Raw genomic sequence first — 24113 nt, forward strand, 5'->3', positions numbered from 1 at the left:
GAGAGTAGAAAGACAGGGTTCTCTACTCGGAGTTGATGCACTGCTGCAAGATGGCTTCAACGGCCACGCTGAATGCATCTATCATCAACTGAGTAGGGGCGTTGTTGCGAGGATGAATAAGAAACACAGCGTTTGTGACTGCTTGCTTGGCGGCATTAAAGACAGCCTGGGCTTCTTACAACCAAAAAATGGCAGAGGACGGGCTGGCAGTTGAATGAAGAAGGTCGCTGAGTGGTCAAAACAGTTCTGTGTATTGTTGTATGAAGTGCCAGAAAAAATTGACAAGTCCTCGGGTGACCTCAGGAATGAACCGCTGGAAGGTTTGCGCCAAATTGCGCAGTCCAAAAGGCATTCGCACACATTCAAACAAACGAAACAGCATCATGATGGCGGTCTTAGGTATGTCGGCGGGCTCGACGAGAATCTGGTAGTATGCCTTAACGAGGTCCACAAAATGATGCAACTGTCCAGGCATGATGTGAAACCCTGGATATGAGGTAGAGGATAGCTGTTGTTGACAGTCCTGTCGTTCAATGCTCAATAGTCTCCACGAGGATGCCAGTCACTGGGATCACGCTTTGGCACTAAATGCAGCGGAGAAGCCCAAGCGCTTGATGACAGGCATATAATGCCAAGCTGCAGCATGTGGTCAAACTCCCGTTCGGCGATCGCTAGGCGCTCTCCAAACAGGCACTGTGGTCGAGCGGCTACTGGTGGACCATGCGTGACAATGTAGTGTGTCATTGCATGTTTAGGCGGCTGAGTGAAATTGCATGGTTTGGTTAATTTCCGAAAACTCGCCAAGATTGTTTCGAACGGTGAGGGAAGTATCAGCATGCGAATGGCCATAGGAGCAATGTCGGACAGGACTCCAGGGCTGGAGAGACTAGTCTGACCATCGATGAGGCGGCGCCGCCTCCCGCTGACGTCCAATTCAAAGTATGAGAGAAAGTCTGAACGGATGATCACCTGAACGACGTCTGTGATGACGAAAACCCACCGGAAAATGCGGCAAAGGCCAAAGTCAAGGGTGAAAGATCGTAGCTCATATGTCGCTATTGCAGAGGCATTGGCAGCACGAAGCAACTGCCCAGGTGACTTTAAACGACCAGCCTTAGTCGGGGACACAACGCTGATTTCTGCACTCATGCCTATAAGGAATTTGGTTCCGGATAGCTTGTCTGTTACCATGAAAAGGCAGCTGGTATGAGGAGGGGGATCACACGCCGCTCTCAGTGATCCCAGCTAGCATTTCCCGGCCACAAATAGGGATGTTTGCACCTTGTGGCTCAGTGTCGGAGAGACCGGTGGTACCAGCAGAGACCGAGATTCTTGTGTGTGTCGAAGAGCTCGATGACTAGAATGGGGCAAATGAGTCTCCTGGAAGGGGTGAAAAGGAGCAGCAGCGTCGCCCCCTACCTTAGCGGCCATCCAGAGCGTAAAGGGGCGCCGGTAAACCGGGTGCGCCCCGCCAGTCATGCTACTACATCTCTTCTAGTTCACTATACTCCTGCCGTTCGCTAGACATGGAGGCCCCCATTGCTCGATAGTAATGGCAATGAGACTGCCCTGCTTTTGCCAGTGGTAGGGTGTATCCCTTCTGAGCCGCTGGTAGGGTGTACCGTTTCATGAGTTTTATGCAGCAGTGGAAGTTACAGTCGTTCTGGACCAATCAAGAGGGCAAGCACATCTAAATGTATCTTTCCACACCCTGTCATCTATTAATAGCATAAAGCGGCTAGTGCTGCTAATGGGCAGCTTGCACATCATAGGAGTTTCTTTCATTCCCTAGAGGAACCGACTCCAAAGTCATCCCGTAGATTTTTTTGATTGCGGCCTTTGCCTTCGCGGAACAGCGTTTTGGGCATCAGCGAGCCTCTTCGTCTGTTTTCGGCTCTCCCCGTCACCTGCGTCTGCTACAAGACGCTTAAAGCTGCTTGCATTCTACTACGCATTTATCAGGATATAAGTGCGGATGTCATCCACGTCGCTGCCAGGCATGGTTTCAACAGTGAACAAAGCATCCTAGCCAGCCCGGTATTTGAAAAAGGTAGTGTAAAACCAAAGGTGTCCTTGAGCTGGCGTCTGGACAAGTGGTAGCGGCTGTCAAAATACGACGAAACTAACAAATGCATAATGCATTCCCTCCTAGATTTGAAAAGCACCCATCGCTATGTGCTAAGCCGCTACAGAATCGATTATTTGAGTGTAGCTCAAAAGCAGCACCGAATCAGCACAAATACTGTGTTGTCAAAGCTTAATGACATGAACCTAAAGCAAATAGAAGCATCGGTTCAAAGCTTACTAGCTACAGAGCCTATCGTGGTCACTTAATAAATTAGAGGAGGGCGACAACTGCTCCCGGAAGTGAAGCCATGTTTTTCGGACGTGCAAATCCCGCTCTACGAATATTGGTAAACAACTCTCGTAATGAAAAAAAAAAAAGGGCTTCGTGACGACAGTCTGCTCGTACTGCCAGTGGGCAATGTAGAAGTGTGGTTGTGAGCGACAGAATCCGAGCCAACTTATCAATCCTCAAAATTGATAAGCTGTGTATGTAGCAGTCGCATGTTTCCATGTTTTCGTTACTTGTAGTGTTACGACTCTTTATTTCTTGCTGTACAAGTATGCACTTCATTCACTGTGTATAAAAAAATGTTAGGCATGTATTATTGGTGTCTTATATTGTATCTCTTTGACCATGCTCTGAGTGGTGCATTCAAGTGCTGGGGTCTCGTCTGGCAGAGCAAATCTGCCTTTTACCCCCGTACCCGAGACATACACTTGTCGTGGGATCGAATCCCAGCTGCGGCGGCTGCATTTCCGAATCGAGGCAGAAATGTTGTAGGCCCGTGTGCTCTGATTTGGGTGCACGTGGAAGAACCCCAGGTGGTCGAAATTTCCGGAGTCCTCCACTACGACGTCTCTCATAATCATATGGTGGTTTTGGGACGTTGAACCCCACACATCAATCAATTAACCGAGACATACTCTTGTCCGAAAAAAAGAGCTGATTGATTAATTGATTAGCATGCGGCCACGTTTAATTGTGAGAAAAGAAGAAAACGCTGCTCCCCTTTGCAGCCCCTGAGCCCAGTGCCCAGCTGCCAGGAGTCAGTGCACATATTTGACGATCACCGCTGCCTGGCACAGTGGTACTTCAAGCTGCAGTCTGAGATCTGCCTGCTCAACCAGCGAAGGTGAGTCTGTGTAGGCTGGTGGCCAGCAGTCGCAGTCATCAATCGTTTATTACTACTCTTCTTCATGATTCAAGCTACATAGCATGGTGCAAACAATCTCTTTTTGCTAACTCGGCATGTTACACAGTGCACTAGTTTATGCGCAAGGCAGCTTTTCCTTGTGTAATGTGAACCATGCACCTCGGTGGTTGCCTTGCACTGGAGGCTCAGTGCGCAACAAGGAGCATAACTTGCTCACCGCCATCATCCTCTGATTACTATTATCTGTACCCATCAATGGACACTTGGGCTCCTCGTTGGCAGTTGTTCGAGAGATGCTACTAAAAAAAAAAGCTTTTTAATCCGTAGCCTGGGGCAAGGAAACTTTTGCTTATGCATAGGCTCTTGTGCTGATTTAAAATATGTTATCAGTTTTATAGCAAATTCCACAGTTTTCGTTTTGTATTGTGGGAGTGTCACGGCTGCTAATTGAAAAAAAAAGAGCATGGTACGGTCTGCTGCGTCAACCGGCTTTCTATGGGAGAGCGCGTGTCAGCCGAAGTAGCAGTTGCCGGTGCTGCAGCTCGACGGGGTGGGGACAGAAGGGATGAAGAAACGAGTGGCAGTGGCTTCCTCGGGGCAGCAGCTGGAGCAATTTAGCTGGCGGTTGTTACTGTGATGTTATATCTGGGTTCAGAAACACCCCAGAAATAACGACGCAGCACACAGGTGAACAAGCACATGTAAAACATATGTACACATGTGTACGACATAAAAGAGTTGACAAACACAGTTAAAGAGCCCATATCCTGTCCGCTACGTGCGGGAGTCAAAAGATGAATATACAGTTCAGAGTCGACGACGAAGTAGCAGACGATGTCCCCGAGTCGAAGTTGTCGAGTGTCCGATGATGTAGCTCGGTGAGTGACGTGGTCACGTAGAGGCGCGGCCGTTGATCTCGGAGTTCCGGCTCACTGGAACTGCTCCGCGAAGACGTACTAGGCCCCGCTAGGTCGTGGCTGAACCCTCAGTGTGACCGTTGGTACAAAACGGCTAGGCTTGGCCCGGCCTCGTACCCGATCCCTGGCTCGATCTTCCTCTCGTGGTGGAACAGGCGGGAGTGCTTTCATTACGCCGAGGCACCAGGATGTAGGCCCATGGACCGGATGCCCAGCGAAGAAGACAGCCCCAGAACTTTCCGATGCTCGCGCACAGCTCTCGCACGGCCATGCTTTCTCGAGCCACACGAGCACCAGATTGCCGTCCTCTTCACCACCGCACGGCACATACACGATTCACCCTCGAACAGTGCACAAATTCAAAAAGTCGCACAGGTCATCACCGAGTCGCCACCGCACGGCGCACTGTTGTGATGAGCGGGTTCATCCGAACCCGCTCATCCACATATCATCACACTACCCCCTATTTCAAGAAAGTTGTTCACAACTATTCTAGAGAGAGGAGAGCGGGGAATAGGGTGTGCACAGCACATTGTGAGTTTTAGCGATTAAGGGTCATCTTTTTTTTTTACATGTTAAGCACGACATCAATGCGCAGTATCGGCTCACAATTGGGGATGAGTATTTTCTTTAGCTGCCTGAAGTCAATGCAGAGCCGAAGCGTCTTGTCTGGTTTTTTCACCACTACAATGGGTGCATGGTACAGTGACTTGGACTTCCCAATGGTATCCAACTTTAGCATATCTTGCCCTTCATTTTGTACCTTGTTTTTGCAAGGCAAGCGGTAAGGGGTACTGAGGAGTGTGCACTGGTTTTTCGGAGTTAAGACGTAGTGAACACTCTACGAGCTCCGTCTTTCCAGGCAGGTCTGAAAAACTGTCAGCGTACTCTTCCATTAGGCATTCCGGTTTTTTGACGGAAAACCGATGCAAAGCTGGGGAATGCGAGAATTACGTGAGAAAAACTTTCCACGAAAACGTACAGTGCAAAAAAGAAAACGAAATGGCCACAAATAGGGATTCTCACACCAGCAACTAACAGCAAGCTTTGAGAAGTACTAATTAAAACTTACCTCAACATTAAAAGCACTGGTTCAAGACAAGGCAAGATTTATTTGAGACACTAAAAGTGCAAGCAAATTGTCAAGAATTAGAATACCATACGCAAAGCTTGTGGGTGTTGCGGGCGTAGTGGTAGCATTCGCCGCGCAACAGGAGGCCTCAAAAGGTAAGCGTAGGACGTCAGTATTGGGCTGATGGCTATTTAATAGAATCGTCCGCATCCGCAGTTTCCTTCTGAAGAAATAAAGTTTACGGTCAATCACAGTTTTAGGCACACGGCAGCCCCAACGCTTCTTGGTGGCTTTTAGCTACCGTCACCAGTAGTGAACACAAAACTCGTAGACTCCGAAAAGCCTACTGGCGGCCCTGTTATTGTGATTTAGTGCATGATCTATCACTTTCAACTTGAAAGCGGCCGTGTAGCTTTAGTATCTCACCATAACGTGACAAGATAACCGACACAACATACAAAACATGCCGCAACACGCACTTGCTTCTTTGGCTTGCTTTTATTAGATTGAATCTTTGTGCAGTAATAGTACGCTTGATGCTTAAGAGTTGGCGCCAGATGACGCGCACTATTATTATCAGTGGCTGAAAAGAGCAGACGACAATATTGCGGCAGTTTTCGGGAGTGCGATAATTACTCAAGGAAAAAATAAATCGTATTTTTGTTGGCCGATGGGGGGGGGGGGGTGCAAGAATTATGCCAGTGTGAGGATTATGGGAGTAAATACGGTATATATATATATATATATATATATATATATATATATATATATATATATATATACATATCTATATATGTGAGATCTAACAAACAATAATGCCAAGGAATGTATAGCGGAAGTTATTAGAACCAATGTAATGTAAATAAGAAGAAAGAAAAGTGGGTGAAAAAATAACTTGCTGTGAGCAGGAATCAAACCTACGACCTTCAAATAACGCCTTAGATGCTCTACCACTGAGCTATCACGGCGACTATCCCCCGGTCACTTTATTGAATTTATATGTGAATTTAAACGTGGGAGTGTCAGTCAGCGCTATCTGTAGCCATGGCGGTGAGTGTGGAACGCTTTTTTATGAGCCTGTGTGGTGTCACGTAGCATGTGAATTTATTACGAGCTGGCAGCTGACCAATAGTCCCTCGTATACAACCTAACGGTACCAAGTCTGCCAGTATGAGACCGTCATTAATGAATAAAGGAAAGAAGTGTATACATAAGGGCTCATTTTTTCGTGTTTTGACACAATATTAATGATATCTGACAGACAATAATGCCAAGGAATGTATAGGGGAAGTTATTTGAACCAATGTAATGTAAATAAGAAGACTTGGTGCGGTTAGATTGTAATCTGCGTCTCCGTGTATACTTTCATGATCGGAAGGACTGTACGGACGAGAATAGATTGATTGGTGGTGACAAATCATGGTGTCCTGGTGAGCAGAGGGACAAACACCTCGATATGTATATATCAGCAGTTCAAACAGATATCATCAGAGCGTATAAAAAAATCGGCCATCTCGAAACAACCTATCAAAGTCAGAATGAAGGGTACACGATGAACTCCGAAAAAAACGCTGAAATGACCATCAAACCTGCTGATAAAGGGGGCTGCATAGTAATTCGAAACACGTCGGACAACTTAAAGGAAGGGGAGCGACAACTATCAGACACAAACTTCTACAAAGAACTTTCAATGGACCCGACTTCCAAATTTAAAAGTGAGATAAAAGGAGCCCTGAATAATCTCCGCTGGGACGAGAAAATCGCTGGCAAAATGTTAAAAGCAATGTTACCGGCCCATTCTGTTCCCAGTGGATTCTATTCGCTCCCCTAAATACACAGGCCAGGCAGTCCGGGACGTCCGATAGTATCCAGTAACAGCACATCAACAGAAAAGACATCAGAATTCATCTATTCCTTAAAAATGACATCCCCCTGAATTTCCCCTATTACCTAAAGGACACCAACTAATTCATCTGCGAAACTTTAAGTCTCAACATCTCAGGCGGTAGTTTTCTGGTGACCATGGATGTCTGCTCACTGTACACCAACATACCCCACCATGACGGAATAACGGCTACGGTTTCTGAATATGTAAAATCTGACTCATCAACTGGTGTAAGTGGCCAGTACTGTTTACACTTCTTGAACTTGTACTAAACTATAACCATTTTGAGTTCAATGGCAAGCACTTCCTTCAGGTTAGTGGCACTGCAATGGGCACAAAAATGGCCCTAAACTTTGCAAGCACCTTCATGGCCTCACTTGAAATCCCATTCATTGAGGGATGCACCTTGAAACCTTTCTACTACAGAAGATCTTTAGACAATATTTTTATGATATGGAACCAAAATGAAGGAAGTCTTTTCCGCTTCATAGAGGACTTTAACAAGTTCCACCCGTCAACTAAATTCACACACAAAATTTTCAAAACCAGCATCAGTTTCTCGGACGTAACTGTCACGGTCAAAAATGACCGCTTGTCAACAAACCTTTACAAAAAGCTTACACACCGTCAAATGTACCTACATTTCAACAGCAGCCATCCAAAGCATTGCAAAATGGGTATTCCATAATCTCAGGCCTTCCGGTACCGAAGAATATGCACGGATATGCAGGAATTTAACAGACACGCAGAACACATAAAGCATTCCTTATTGAAACAAAATTATCCCGAAGACATTATTGACGATGACATACTACGTGCTTGCAACGGGAACGGGAATGATAAAATTAAGGAGCCAAACAGAGTATCTAAAATGACTTCCCAAACAAACCTTGTACTAACTTATTCCTCATCAGTGCCACGAATCAACATCCTTTCCCGCCATTTCAACATAATCAGGCAAAGCAAACGACTAACTTCTATCTTCGCGAAGCCATCTCACATGGTGTACCGCAGGGATAAAAACCTGAAGGACATTCTTGTCAGAGCAAAAACAAACCCCTCCAAAATTCAATCAAGGTGTCATCCCTGCGAAAAAGCTTGCTGCAAAGTGTGCCCACAGATGGTCACAACACGTGAATCAAAAGTGCACTTGTCGAATTTCAAATTCTGCATAACTGAAAGCCTGAATTGTCATTCCAGTAATGTAATATACATGCTACATTGCAACATCTGCGGACAAGAAGATATCGGCCAGACAGACACGCCATTTCGGCTGCGGTTCAATAATCACCGGTACCACGCCACTTCACTGCCCAAATTACCTTTATCTAGACATCTGCACCTGCCAAACCAGTTTTGAAAATATCGGCGTAACTCTTTTACAGTCCGGTTTTCAAACAGGCGCGAGCGCGAACAGCGTGAGGCATATTTTATTTTCAAGTTTAAAACATTAGTAGCCGGCATCAACGAGGATCCCGGAAGGCTCTCGTGTCTGAGAAGTAAGCCAGGAGGAAATTGGTGACAAAGATTCATAGCTCGAGACCGTGCTTGTTTTTCTGACTGACTCGTACGTGTACACAGTCCTTTCCTGTTATTTTTTTTTTCTTTTTTTTCCTGTTTCTTATGTTATTTTTTTTTCCTTACGAGTACATACAAAGTGTTTATGCTCGCCTACCACTTGACGGCCGTTGAGAGGAAATGGGCGAAGATGAAAGGCAAACAGCCGATCGACCCTTTAGGAGGAAACTGTTTCCTTACGCACGCTGTCGCGAGCCCCTTCCGCTGCCGCGACGACAATCTTGGGTGGCTCGACACACGTCGAGAACTGCCCGGCACAGGAAGAGAACCAAATGTGCACTTACACTTTCATTTGGATGTGCGCAGTCTAGTTTTGTGCTCCGTGTTCACAGTGTTTCGTTTCTTTGTTAGTTTGTTTCTTTAGTTTTCTCTCACTCTCGCAAACATCTTTCAAGGCAAGAGGGACGCGGCAGCAACGAAGTTTGAACGTCTATGTTAGTATAACTCATCCCCTGACGAAGAGAGGACCCCTCCCGAAACTGTTGGGAAATAAATATATTTATCTTTGTTGACAACGCTCCCGTTATGGCATATCCTATACCTTCACGAAGACTAACTACTGGATTATTGAATTATTACTCTTAAAACGAGCCCTTAGATAGACACCTCTTTCCCTTATATATATATATATATATATATATATATAAATTGTTAAGCAGTTTATTGACGGACACTGAGCGATGATTCACGACAGCGACAGTCAATGCGGGGATCGACTCTCTGCACGAGCTGCTCTTCTTCTTAAGAAAAAGGGTGACCCACTAGAAGGCGCTGAAGAGGATGACCCACTGTTCAAAGGCTTTACCACAACTACCCCGGGTACGAAAAGGGAGCCGCCTGGCGACCTAACAGCTGGTTAGAATGAGCGGGTCATGGTAGGCCTTGAGGCGCTCCACGTTAACAATGTCGCGTCCTCGACGACGCATGTCCGAAGATTGTTCGATGGGTTCAATCAAGTAGTTGACTGGGGAAGTGCATTTGACGACACGGTAGGGGCCTTCGTATTTAGGCAATAGTTTTGAAGATAGGCCAGTTGCAGTAGTAGGGATCGAGAGCCAGACGAGCGCTCCAGGGAGGAATGTGGGTGCAGTAGTACTGGCGTCAGCGCGAATGCTTTTTTGCCGCTCTTGATCATGCGCAGTAAAGGTCTTTGCAAGCTCTCGACATTCTTCAGCAAGCTTGGCTGTAGCAGAAATAGGTGCCCACTCAGACGGATCTGGCCTGTACGGAAGTATCGTGTCGATGGTGTGTGACGGGTGCCTTCCATATAATAAAAAGAAAGGTGAAAAGCCAGTAGTGCTCTGAGGGGCGGTATTATATGCGTAGGTGACGAAGGGTAGAATGGAATCCCAATTTGTGTGATCGGCGATGACGTATTTGGAGAGCATGTCGCCCAGCGTACGGTTGAAGCGTTCTGTGAGGCCATTCGTCTGCGGGTGGTAAGCAGCAGTTTTGCGGTGAACAATGTTGCACTCTTTGAGAATGGCTTGAACGACTTCAGACAGGAAGACACGGCCTCGGTCACTGAGCAGTTCCTGGGGTGGGCCGTGTCGCAGGATGAATCGTTGGAGCAGAAAGGAAGCCACATCGCTCGCTGTAGCCGCGGGAAGAGCGGCAGTTTCGGCGTATCGCGTGAGGTGGTCCACAGCAACAATGGCCCAGCGGTTACCAGCCGACGTTAGTGGAAGTGGCCCATACAAATCGTTGCCAACGCGCCCAAACGGCCTGGCAGGGCAAGGTAGAGGTTGCAGACCTACCGGCGACAGGTGCGTTGAAGTTTTGCGGCGCTGACATTCTATGCAGGAGCGAACGAATTTCTGCACGTAGCGGTACATGCCGCGCCGAAAGTACCGTTGGCGAATGCGGTGGTAAGTCTTCGATACCCCGGAGTGCGCACACTGCGGATCAGAATGAAATAATTCGCATATGTCAGAGCGCAGACTGCGAGGTATGACTAGTAGCCACTGGCGGCCGTCACCGTTGTAATTGCGTCGATGGAGGAGGTCGTCGCGAACGGCGAAATGGTGGGCTTGACGACGCAACGCGCGAGTGGATGGAGTGGATGGATCAGTCAGCAAGTCTATCATTGAGGTAATCCATTGATCCTTGCGCTGTTCAGTAGCAATAGCATGAATGCTAATCGAAGAAATGGCAAGGTGAGACACTGAGTTGTTGGCATTGTCGTCAGGCAAGGGAGAGCGCGACAGGGCGTCGGCGTCAGCATGTTGCCTTCCATTGCGGTACAGCACGCGGATGTCATAGTCTTGCAGGCGAAGTGCCCACCGGGCGAGACGGCCTGAGGGATCTTTCAATGACGACAACCAACATAGTGCGTGGTGGTCGGTGACGACATCAAATGGGCGACCATACAAATATGGTCGGAACTTTGCAAGGGCCCAGACGATTGCCAAACATTCTTTCTCGGTGACTGTGTAATTAGTCTCGGCTTTAGTAAGCGTACGGCTCGCGTACGCCACGACATATTCCGGGAACCCTGGTTTGCGCTGCGCAAGGACAGCGCCGAGGCCGACACCACTGGCATCCGTGTGTACCTCTGTAGGGGCCGTAGGGTCGTAGTGGCGGAGTATGGGAGGCGACGTCAACAAACGACGAAGTGTTCTGAAAGCGTCGTCGCACTGTGATGACCACGAATGGAGAGGCCCGTTACTTCCGAGAAGCTTCGTCAGCGGCGATATGATAGTCGCGAAGTTTCGAATGAAGCGCCGAAAGTAGGAACACAGTCCTACGAAACTGCGCAGTTCCTTCATGGATGTCGGCTTGGGGAACTCGGTCACGGCCCGAAGCTTGGTTGGATCAGGGAGAATTCCGTCCTTGGACACGACGTAGCCGAGTATTGTCAGCTGCCGAGCTGCAAATTGGCACTTCTTTAGGTTCAGTTGCAGACTGGCGTTTCTCAGACGCGTTAAAACATGCCGAAGGCGTTGAAGGTGCGTCGAGAAGTCAGGAGCGAAAACGACGACGTCATCGAGGTAGCACAGGCACGTGTGCCATTTCAGGTCACGCAGAACTGTATCCATCATGCGCTCAAAGGTGGCGGGCGCATTGCACAGCCCAAACGGCATAACGTTAAACTCGTACAAGCCGTCGGGGGTGACAAAAGCGGTCTTTGGTCGAGCGTCCTCAGCCATAGGTACTTGCCAGTACCCTGAGCGCAAATCGAGGGATGAAAAGAATTCTGCTCCTTGCAGGCTGTCGATCGCGTCATCTACCCGCGGTAGTGGATACACGTCCTTACGAGTGATCTTGTTGAGGCGTCGGTAGTCCACACAGAACCGCACAGAACCGTCCTTCTTCGTGACGAGAACGACAGGAGATGCCCAGGGGCTGCTAGAGGGGCGAACGCGGCGAAGCATGTCGTCGACTTGCTCGTTGATTACACGGCGTTCTGTGGGAGATACGCGATATGGACGTTGCCGCAGCGGTGGCTGTGCGCCTGTGTCGATGCGATGCGTAACGGTGGATGTGCGGCCGAGAGAAGGTTGAGCGACATCGAAAGAAGAGCGGAATTCTTCCAACAGGCCCAAAAGCTGGGAACGCTGGCCCTGCGTAAGGTCGTCGGGTATGCAGGGACCGAATATATCATCGGATGATGAAGCAGATGTCGAAACAGCACCAAGCGTACAGGAACTTGGGTAGTGCATGTCATCGGGTTGATCCATAACTTGCGCGTCTTCGATGGGTTCCACGCTGCCGAGACATTCTCCTCGCACCAACGTAACGCTGTACGGAGATGGGTTCACAACAAAAATAGTGGTGCTGCCGTGAGTGAGTTGGACGGTCGCGAAAGGAACCAGCAAGCTTTTTCTTATGAAAACACGATGAGATGGCGAGAGGAGTGCAGTGGTGTCAGAAAGGCTTGCGCAGTAGAGCGACACCGCAACGGACGAGTTTGCAGGCACTTGAGTGTCGTCTCTGACGAGTAACTTGCTTGCAGCGGATGGACTGTCGGCCGGCGTCAAAGAAGAGAATGGCGCGAGTTCTATTTCTGCTGGTGCGCAATGAATGACGGCGTCGTGGCGGGAGAGAAAATCCCATCCTAGGATGACGTCGTGAGAGCATGAAGAAATTATGATGAATTCGACCGCATACATCACGTCCTGAATCATAAGGCGGGCTGTGCACATCGCTGTAGGGTGAATTCTTTGGGCGCTGGCTGTACGGAGAGAGAACCCGCAAAGCGGCGTGGTCACTTTGCGCAGTAATCGGCAAAGTTTTTCGTCCATCACGGATACGGCGGCTCCAGTATCTACAAGGGCAGATGCACGAACGCCATCCACAAGCACGTCTATCACGTTCGACGGGCTTTCCTGAGGGCTTCCGCAGTTCGACAGCGTCGCAGCCCTTGCCTCGTGAACTGCGACGACTAGTTTTCCTGGTCGCCCTCGAGTGGACGTGGCCGCATCGGTGACAGTGAGCGACGTCGTGGAGATGGTGAACGGCGGGTAGACGGAACGGGGCGGGACGACGGTGACATAGGCGGCGGTTGGTCATAAGAGCGTCTTGATTGGCTGGGAAAGTTGAAGGCGACCTGCGGTTGCTGCACACGATTGCAATATCGTGCCACATGACCGACGCAACCGCAAGCAAAACAGATGGGGCGATTATCAGCAGTGCGCCATTGGTTTGCTGGTCGCATCCATGTCGCAGAACGCGATTGGCGAGCCGGCTGCTGATATGAGTGCATGGTAGGCGGCACTCGGGGCACGTGGGTGACGCCGGCGTATGTAGGCGAGACAGGTTCTCCAAAGGCCTGGGACCTCGCGACGGTTTCGGTGTAATTTAGCGGAACAGTGACAGAAATCGGTGGGGGCGGCCTGGCAACAACTTGGGCGTAGCTGAGTGGCACAGATGCAGGAGGTGGCTGGTGGTATTCAGGGACGACCTCCGCGATTTCCTGCTGAATGGCTCGGCGGAGCTGAGGTAGAAGTGTACTTGATGGCTGTTGAGGTTGTTGTGGGGAAGCAAAAGCCAGTAGAGAGACCTGGCGGGCAACTTCCTCACGCACGAACGACTTGATTTCGGCGAGCAAGGTTGCGTGGTCTGGAACTGCTGACAAGGCCGAGAGATCAGCATCACGTGGTGGCGGACGACGGGTCATCAAGCGCTGCCGCCGCAGCTCGTCGTAACTTTGGCATAACATGATGACTTCTGCCACAGTGCGGGGGTTCTTTGCCAGGAGCATGGTGAAGGCATCGTCGGCGATGCCTTTTAGAACATGCGTGATTTTGTCAGCCTCTGACATGTTCGGGTCGACTTTCTTGCACAAGTCAAGGATGTCCTCGATATAACTTGTGAAGGACTCACCGGTCTGCTGGGCTCGTTCACGTAAACGCTGTTCAGCTTGCAGCTTACGAACAGCAGGGCGGCCGAACACGTCGACGACAGCGGTTTTAAAAGCGGACCAAGTTGGGAAATCAGATGCGTGGTTATTGTACCACATTCCGGCCACACCCGCAAGGTAGAAGAACAGGTTACCTAGTTTAGCTGCCTCATCCCAATGATTGGGGACGCTCACACGTTCGTACATGGCAAGCCAGTCCTCGACGTCGGTGCCATCCGCGCCGGTGAAGACAGGAGGGTCGCGGATGCGGGGGACACCGGGACATGGCGTCGACGTAGGAGGAAGGGTTTGCTGGGCGGCGTCTTGGTACATGGTTGGAGGCACGGTACGGGATCGAAGCTCCAAGGGCATCGAATGCTGACCGAAGGTGTTTGAAAGGCACAGCACTCTCAGCACTCTCCACCAAATTGTTAAGCAGTTTATTGACGGACACTGAGCGATGATTCACGACAGCGACAGTCAATGCGGGGATCGACTCTCTGCACGAGCTGCTCTTCTTCTTAAGAAAAAGGGCGACCCACTAGAAGGCGCTGAAGAGGATGACCCACTGTTCAAAGGCTTTACCACAATATATATATATATATATATATATATATATATATATATATATATATATATATATATATACAGTAAACCCTCGTTAACTCGAACTCGCATATCTCGAAATCTCGGTTAAGTCGAAACTTTTTTTCGCCGTGCATTAACCTCCCATAGGTGCTATGTATTTGCCCCCTCTTATCTCGAAACGTTTTCCGGAGGGAACAGTGGATATCTTGAAATCTTGACAGGGAGGGCAGAAGGCAAAGTCTACTCCCAACAGGAAACGAGGGCTCCGTGCGAACGCTTAGCTCTTACTATACGTGCCGAACGCAATCGTGAAGGGCGAATTTGAAATTCCCGCGGACGCAGCCGTTTCCTATCAGCCTTGTCAGGCAACTGTGGGAGTGATCACGTGTGCGCACCTGCGCGCGACTTATGCGCAGTGGGCGGCGTGTGCAGCATGCACCCGTCAGTACGCAACCTAGCCCTTGCATGTGCGAGCTGGTATTCTTTGTTTTCCTCGCGATCTGTGCGCGACGCATCTTGAGCTCAGTTTTGCTGAGTAGTGAGTGGTCTGTGCAACAGACGCTTCCGAATATCGACCATTGGCGCAGAATTCAGCGGCTGTGATGAGCTGTGCAATGAAGTGCGCAAGGCAACTGGCTGCGTGAGCGATACTGAAGATGGCGAGATCGCCTTTGAGGAGTATGCGCTCTACGAGGCCGACGTCCCCGCTACCGGAATGCTGTCGGACGCCGATACCGTTGAGATGGCCGTGAACGACGCAGATGACCATGCAGATGAGGAAGAGCCTCGAGAAGTGCCTACGACGACAGAAACACGTAACATGCTGTGCTTGCTCCGCAACAAGGTCGAATGCAGCGGTGGCGACCAACGGCTCATGCGATGTGTTGAGCAACTGGAGAACGCCTTTCTTGGACCGAACGCTAAAGCAAAACAGGCGAGCATCACGCAATTTTTTGGTCCTCGGTAATAAATTTTTTTCCCCTCCGAATTCTTGTGCCTTTACTACGGTAGCTGTTTTGTGCAGTGGAGCTTTTCCTAGCAGCACTGGCTTTTCTTTTACAGTGACCTGGGCGAACATTTTCGGCGTTTTTCTTAACTCGAAATACCACCTATCTCGAAATTTTCTCCTGATTCGATGGCTTTGAGTTAACGAGGGATTACTGTATATATATATATATATATATATATATATATATATATATATATATATATATAAGAAAAACAAGTCTATACTTAAGGGCTCGTTTTTCGTGTTTTATACAATAATAATGAGATCTAACAGACAATAATGCCAAGGAAGGTATAGGGAAAGTTATTAGGCCAATTGTAATGTAAATTAGAAGAAAGAAAAGTGGGTGAAAAGATAACTTGCCGTGGGCAGGATCTGAACCTGCGACCTTCGAATAATGCATTCGACGCTCTACCACTTGAGCTACCACGACAGCTATCCCCCCAGCCACTTTATTGGGTATCTGTAAAGGAAAACTACCGATCGGCGAAGAAACCAGACCGAACGCCGTTTCTCATTTCCAACTTCTTCTTCTTCTGCCTTGCAGTACTAGCCTGCACATGTTTATTCCTTTTCTTTTCCAACATACTCCCGCCCCCCAGTAGCGTCGCTCAATTCCTGTCTGTACAATCTCTGCACTGGTTTTCTGAAAAACTTTCTGTCTTGAGCTTTCACTCAACAAGGATCGACTGTTTAGGGAGAGCATGTGCAAGCTGCAGTTGTTCGACAACTTCGCGAATACTTCCAGCTGAACATATTGGACCCAAAACATTTCAGACTTGCTTAGCTCCCGTGCCGAAATTGTTTCGCCGAGCAAAGCTTGAAGTCCACGGCATCGATTCACAAAGCGAAAGACCCAGGCGGTGACGCGCAGGAGCTCCTGCACGTCTTTATGCTTCCTTATATCAATCACCGGGTGTAAGTTTCTGGACGACACTTGAAGAAATACATGTTGCGTCTCAATCTCTGCCTCTTCGTGTATCGGTTTGTACTGGTTAGGTTCCGGAAGCCAGCCTGATTTTTGCTGGGACAACCATTCAGGTCCATACCACCAATAGCGACATGCACGTAGAGTCTTTATCGGTATGCCTCTAGTCAGTACATCCACCGGGTTGTCTTCGCCAGGGCAGTAGCGCCATAACGCTGTTTCCGTAACTTGCGTTATTTCAGTCACTCTGTGCTTTACAAACCGACTCCACTTGCTATGGTTTCCGCGGATACAGCTCAGTGGGATCATGGAGTCAGTCCACATGACGCAATGGAAATGCTTGAAATCCCACGAGGAGCAAACGTATTTTAGCAATCTGGCTCCCACTACCGTGGCCATAAGCACGAGCTTTGAAAGCGTTAAAGTCTTAATAGGTGCCACTCTTCACTTCGCTACTATGAGAGAGGTAGCGGAGTTTCCACCTTCATCAAATGCTCTCAAATAGGCGCATGCTCCATAAGCCTTCAGGCTGGCGTCGACGAATATATGCAGTTCAGCCTCTTTAAGTGCTCCATGCAGTCCGTCTCTCACGCAACGCGGAATCCTTATGTGGCCGAGCTGTATTACTTCGGCACACCAGGCTGCCCACTGCGTCTTGATCTCCGCGGGCAATTCTTTATCCCAGGAATGGCCTAAAACCCAAAGGCGTTGAAACAAAAGCTTCGCAGTGAGGGTGAATGGCGATAGAATGCCAAGCGGGTCATAAATTCGAGAAGCAACCTTCAGTAGGGTACGTTTTGTGTCGAGCTGGCCAGCCACTAAATACTGGGCCACAGACTTGGATGAAAATTTGAAGTTATCATTTCCTATATCCCATTGCATTCCCAAGACCGCAGCTGCTTCTCCAGATGCTCCTTCTACTTACTCCTCCTGGTTGTCAAAAATGTTCTGCAGCTGATGGTCATTGGTCTTCCACTTTCTGAGCCCCATGCCAGCATCTTTTATAATAGCTTTCGACTGCTCATAGATGCGCCGACCTTCATGGAATGTCTCCGCACCCACCAATAAATCGTCGACATAAAGTGCCTTCTTTAATGTAGAAGCGAGCTTTTTGTCTTCACATGCGTTATCTAAGTGGTAGTGAATAGTTGCCATGAGCAAGAAAGGGCTTGACGTTGATCCAAACGGTACCCGTGTCATGCGCCATTCGACGAGCTTACGGTGTTGGCTTACGGAAATAGAGTCAAACCAGAAAAACCGGAATGCATCTCGGTCAGTCTCCTGTACCTCAATTTGTAAGAATGCCTTATTGATGTCGGAATTGATGGCGGCGACAGGGTACCACCGAAAGCGAAGAAGGACTTGCAGCAATTCTGGATTGAGATTCACTCCTTTATCCAAGCAGTCGTTAAGGGATGGTACACCTTGGGTGTGTGACGATGCGTCGAACACTACAAGCAGTTTGGTAGTTAACGATTCTTCTCTTATTACTTCCCGATGTGGCATATAATATATGGTGTGATCTCGATCCCGAGGAGTATGCTTAGGCACCACTTCCGCGTGACCCAACTCCAGATATTGCCGGATTACTCTGTCATATCGCTGCAACATTCCTTCCATCGTTGATAGCCTCCGTGTTAATCTTTGTAGACGTGATAGCGCGATTTCCTGGTTGTTCCCTAGGAGCGGTTTCTTATCTTCCTTCCAAGGCAACGCCACTGTGTATCTGTCGCTTTTCTTGCTAATGGTTTCATGTAATCGTGCAACGGACTCATGGGAGGAAGGTGCCGTTGAATCTGCGATGCCCATTGCTTCTAGTTGCCAAAAAGATTGCAAGATCTGCGAGGTTGATTCGTCATCAACAATTGCTTGTACTTTCAGAATGTAGACCATTAGGCTAGAGCTGCAGTCAAAAAAGGCTTTTTGGTGACTGGGTCCTTGTATCGTCCATCCGAAAGCTGTATCTATTGCTACCAGTCCTGGAACTTCTGCACTTTTGACGATGCGTCCTGACATGATTTGCCAGAGGTGGTCAGCACCGATCAACAAGCTGAGGCTATTTTCCGTTTCCGCATCAAACTTCTTTTCGTTCACAATGACCTTGCCGTAAAGATGCAGGTTCTGAATGAAATGGCTGTCAGCTTTCGGGGAAGCAATATCGTGGCAGATAACTAGAACAACGATTGCGCGCACCGAGCAGGTGTCAGAACCGTGTTGGCTACGCAGAGGAACTTCCACCACTTGAAGTCTTTCCACAGTACTTGGCGATGAACAGCCAAATGTATTCAGTGCAATTTGAGTTTCTCCCAACACCTGTAGGTGTAATGTCTTGGCGAGATCTTCCGTGACGAAGGATCGCTGGCTCCCTCCGTCGAGAATCCCTCGGACATACCTTGTTTTGCCGTTTTTGATGACAAAGGCACGAAACGTTTGTAGATATACTTCACTGTGATTTGTTGTGCCCCCGCTCAGTGAATCCTTCTCACACAGCGTAACTGATTGTGACGACATCATTCCTACTGTGCTGCCGGAGGAGTCAACTGGACGAGAAGGTGCCTCCCGTGGCAAATCGAGCAAGTGAGTTTGACGCGGCAAGAACGTGCGTGATGTCCTCAAGACGTGCATCGATAGCAGCAGTTGTCTTTCGCAAGAATTCCTTTTTTCCAATCGATGGCAAGGTTCGCGTCACAAGCGCGGGTGCAATGTTTTTTCGACTTGCAGAAAAAACACTCACTCCAGCTGTTCGATGTGCTGTGTAGTACGGAAGCCGTGCTGGTGCTGCCGCTTTAAGTCCTCTGTGCACGGTCATCCAGTAGTCGGTCATTAAAGGGCTTGCACTGCTCCCAACTTTCTAGCTCTATACGAGTATAGGTGAGCAGCTCTTTTAACTCCGCATAAGATGTAGCAGCTGCCACGCTTGGCTCAAAGAAATTGGCAGCAGACCCGTTTTCTCTTAGTGCCTGACTGCGCTTTGCACGTGTGTAGGCCAAAATGATGTCGTACGGTAGGGCTTTCTGTAAAATGTCAATCAGCATAGCGGAAAATCTAAGCGTAAGAACATTTAGTGCAGTTAGAAAACGGATATTCAGCTGCACAGCATCGTAAAGTCGCCTAAGGCCGCGGACGTTGCTTCTCGACTTGATGTGAGGTAGATTGCGAAGCGCTGATAGGTGGCGTTGCTCGATGTGTCTTCGATCTCCGAAGCGTTCCTTCAATAACTCGATGGCGTCTGCATAACAGGCTTCGGAAGTCGGAAAACCACATATCGCAGCTGCCGCTTCACCCGCAAGATAATGACGTAGATAGAAGAACTTCGTCGTTGTTGACAAAGCGTTGTTCAGGTGGACAGTTTGCTCAAACTGCTCCAAGAAAGCCGACCATACATGTATATGTTGGCATGCCAAAGTTCGGCAGCCTTGGACCAATTGCGGTTGGCACGTCAGATGGTGATGTGTTTGCGTTCTGAGGAGCAGTCGCTGCTGTACTGTCTCCATGTCGCAAACCATCTATCTTGTAGCGAATCTCAGCGAGCATGCTTATAGCTTCGTCGTTATACTCTGATGCCGCGATATACTCAGCTTCGAGCTCCTCGTCCGCTACGTGCTCCTTGAGCGCATCATTGATCTTCGAGAGCTCGTTGTTGCTCGCTGACAAATGGTCATAAATACCTGTGAGTTTGGGCTTGTCTGCGGAAGGGTCACTTAGCAGTGACCTTGCTTTTTGCAGGAGCTTGGTGTTCTGGGCTCGTCGAGCGGAGCGCTTGGTCTTGAGGCGATCTATCGGATCCGGTGTTGGAGTCTAGTCCGGTCTACGCCGATCAAGAACGATTCGTTGCAGTCCTCGCCACCCGCAAAACGACGCGGTCGAGTAGAAGGTCCCCTCGAGTCGTGCGATGAAGGAGACGTGTCTGCACGAGGGGTTTGGGCACCACGATGTAAAGGAAAACTACCGATCGGCAAAGAAACCAGACCGAACGCCGTTTCTCGTTTCCAACTTCTTCTGCCTTGCAGTACTAGCCTGCACCTGTTTATTCCTTTTCTTTTCCAACAGTATCTATGTCAATTTTAAACGTGGGAGTGTCATTCAGCGCCACTAGTAGCCATGGCGACGAGTGTGGTACACTCTTTATGAGCCTGTTTGGCGTCACGTAGCACGTGACGTAGCACATGATATATATATATATATATATATATATTGTCACGCAGCAAAGGACGACGCAGTTGTCTATGAGGAAAACAAGTTTATTGGAGCGAACCTGTGCTCCCCTAACAACTGAAAAAAATACACAGGCGGCGAAGCAGCGGCCAGCAAAACGACGGGCACGCTAGTGAGCGTCAGCGATCGAATGACGAGGCATCGACTGTGCGGGAATTTATATCCCTCGGCGCGAGGGTTTCTCGAATAGTCGAATTGTATCGAGAACGCCGTGATAGCGTTTGTTAGAAACGCTGTTCGTTCGAACAGGCAGTCGGCGTCGGAGTGTTTTCTGCCGGATTTGTAGAATATTGTAACGTCAAACTCTTGCAGGCGCAAGCTCCACCGCCCAAGACGGCCAGAGGGGTCCTTCAAATTGGCGAGCCAACACAGCGCATGATGGTCTGTCACAACCTTAAACGGTCTACCATAGACGTATGGGCGAAATTTTGAAATGGCCCATATGATAGCCAGGCACTCTTTCTCGGAGGCAGAGTAGTTTCTCTCCTCCTTCGACAGACCACGGCTTGCATAGGCGATTACCTTTTCGTAACCGCTTTGCTTTTGGACGAGGACGGCACCCAAACCGATATCACTGGCGTCCGTGTGCATTTCCGTTTCGGCGTTTTCGTCGAAATGACCGAGCACGGGCGGGTTTCGCAGGCGTTGTTGCAGCTCGCAGAATGCCTTTTCTTGGTCGTTTTCCCAGCTGAAAGGGATGCTTTCTTTTGTCAGGCGCGTGAGTGGCTCTGCAATGCGTGCGAAGTTTGCGACGAAGCGCCGGTAGTATGCGCACAGTCCGAGAAACCTTCGCACACCCTTTTTATCTTTCGGCCTTGGGAAGTTCGCAATGGCTGATGTTTTTGCCGGGTCGGGTAGGACTCCCGCGGCGTTCACGACGTGACCCAAGAACTTGAGCTCCTCGTACGCGAAACGGCACTTCTCAGGCTTCAGCGTTAACCCCGACGTACGAATGGCCTCGAGTACAGATTCAAACCTTGTGAGGTGTTCGTCGAAAGTCCAGGCAAATACGAAAACGTCGTCGAAGTACACGAGGCAAGTGTGCCACTTCAGGCCTGCTAGCACAGTGTCCATGACTCTCTGAAACGTTGCGGGCGCCGTGCACAGCCCAAACGGCATCACCTTGAACTCGTATAGACCGTCCGGGGTTATAAATGCAGTCTTCTCTCGGTCTCTCTCGTCTACTTCAATTTGCCAGTAGCCGGTCTTCAGATCCATGGATGAGAAGTACTTGGCGTGGCAGAGGTGGTCGAGGGCGTCGTGGATTCGTGGCAGGGGGTATATGTCCTTTTTGGTAATTTTGTTTAGTCTCCAGTAGTCAACGCAGAATCTTAAAGTGCCATCTTTTTTCTTCACGAGTACAACCGGCGCAGCCCACGGACATTTCGATGGCTGTATTATGTCGTCGCTGAGCATGTCATCAACTTGAGTCCGGATGACTTCGCGTTCGTGTGAAGAAACGCGGTACGGTGACTGTCTGGTAGGTCGGGCTCCATCTTCGGTTATTATCCGGTGCTTCGCCAAAGGTGTCTGACGTAAGTTCGAGTTCAAGGAAAAACATTCACTGTAGCGACGGAGCAACTTCAGTAATCTGTCCCGATTTTCTTGCGACAGCGCTTGGTTCACGTCGAAAGGATGTGGCAGCCTGGAAGCATCTGCGCGTGCGCGTTCAAAGGTAGCGACCGCGATCACTTGACTCGCTTCTTGCGTTTCTTCGAGGAACGCAATAGCAGCGCCCTTGTTTAGATGCTGGTACTCCTCTGTGAAATTGGTGACCAAAACGTGGGATCTGTGTTGCTTAAACCGCGCAATGCCTCTTGCGACAGACACACCGCGGTCTAGAAACAACCTTTGGTCAGTCTCTACGATAGCGTCGACGTCAGGAGCAGCACCTTCACAATAGACGGCGATCATCAAGCTTGCGCAGGGTGGCAGGGTGACGTGATCGTCGGCGATCCTTACAGCAGCACGGTGTCCGAGGTTCGGCTGCGGCGTCGTGGAGTGATCGGAAGAAAACGTTATCGACCTTGTCTGCAGGTCAATTATTGCGCCATTGTCCGTCAAAAAGTCCATTCCGAGAATTACGTCGCGGGAGCAGTTAGGCAAAATGACGAACTCCGAAGGGTACGTAGTGCCGTCTATGGTGACGCGCGATGTGCACATTCCACTTGGGGTCACTAGGTGGCCTCCTGCTGTGCGTATGTGCGGACCGTCCCATCTGGTCGTAACTTTCTTTAGCTTGGACGCGAACGACCCGCTCATGACCGAGTAGTCTGCTCCCGTGTCGATAAGGGCGACTACGTCAAGGCCGTCGATGGACAACTGGACGTCGGATGCCGCTTTCCTCGAATTTCGGGTGCTCCGGGGCGTCGTATCGCGGCTTGCACGTGTTGATGGTCGGGCACTATGCGTCGTCATCGTCGTCTTCTCAGCGGCAGGCTTCGTCATTTCGGGTACGCGTCGCGCAGCGTAGCTGTCGTCGTTTTCGGGGGTCTCGTCAGGGTGTCGTCGGGTCGTCGGGATGAGGGCATGTCGTGAGTCACGGTCTTGCGTCGTTGGAGGGTTTTCATTTTCTCGCCGTTGTGCAACTTCACCTCCAGAAGTTGCTGCTTTTAGTTTCCCCCTCGTGGGCTGGGGGACCTTCCACAGGCGAAGTCAGCATGGCTGCGACGGTTGGGGGATTGGTACGGGTAGGGCGACGGCGAACGGTTGAAACGGGATGGTCCACGGCTTGTGTTCGACAGGTATTCTTCGATCTCAAATGGGCGCTGGCCGGCTCGCGGGCGGGGTGCGTCGACGGAGAACCCACGCAAACCCAGCCTCTTGTACGGGCAGCGGCGGTAGACGTGGTTGGCCTCTCCGCAGTGGTAGCACAGCGGACGATTATCTGGCGTTCGCCACACCTCGGTCTTCCTGGGCGCCTGGTTTCGGGTTACAGGGAGTCGGGCGGGCGACATTGGGCGGCGGTACGGCGGGGCCTCTTGATAACGGGTTGGGACGGGTCGGGGTCGACGAGCAGCAGCGGAGTAGGTCATCGCTTGTGGTTCGCAAGATGCTTCCGACGGCGTGGAATTCCCCAGTGCTTGCTGAACCTCTTCGCGGACGACGTCAGTGAAGGAGGCGACTTAGGGCTGCGGCGTTGCTGGGAACAATTTCCTCAGTTCCTCGCGAACGACGGCGCGGATGGTCTCCCGGAAGTCTTCCGTCGCCAATCCAGGGGCGTTTACCGGGTTCACCAAAAGGGTGTTGAGTGGTCTATCGTATTGCCGCGAACGCATATCCATGGTGCTCTCGATCATCGAAGCCTCGGTGACGAACTCAGCGACGGTCTTAGGGGGCTTGCGGATGAGTCCAGCGAA

At 49.8% G+C, this 24113-nt stretch overlaps 1 protein-coding gene across 6 annotated transcripts in view; it reads left to right on the forward strand.

The window, feature by feature from the left end:
* Takl2 (Tak1-like 2) overlaps nucleotides 1-24113 on the forward strand; it is a 387007-nt gene that overhangs the window by 300371 nt on the left and 62523 nt on the right. For 4 of the 6 annotated variants that reach the window (XR_012895575.1, XM_075896427.1, XM_075896429.1 and 1 more), the window contains one exon: nucleotides 3085-3200. The exons of 1 other annotated variant lie outside the window; for it this stretch is intronic. Coding sequence is in view for 4 of the 5 variants with exons in the window: in XM_075896427.1 (XP_075752542.1) it covers nucleotides 3085-3200 (116 nt within the window). In the remaining variant the exon portion in view is untranslated. Of the gene's footprint in view, nucleotides 1-3084; nucleotides 3201-15189; nucleotides 15701-24113 lie in introns of those variants that run through there. One more of the 6 variants, XM_075896428.1, reaches the window with a different exon arrangement.

The sequence above is a fragment of the Rhipicephalus microplus genome, chromosome 5 (assembly GCF_043290135.1).
Source record: "Rhipicephalus microplus isolate Deutch F79 chromosome 5, USDA_Rmic, whole genome shotgun sequence".
Classification (NCBI taxonomy): Eukaryota; Metazoa; Arthropoda; class Arachnida; order Ixodida; family Ixodidae; genus Rhipicephalus; species Rhipicephalus microplus.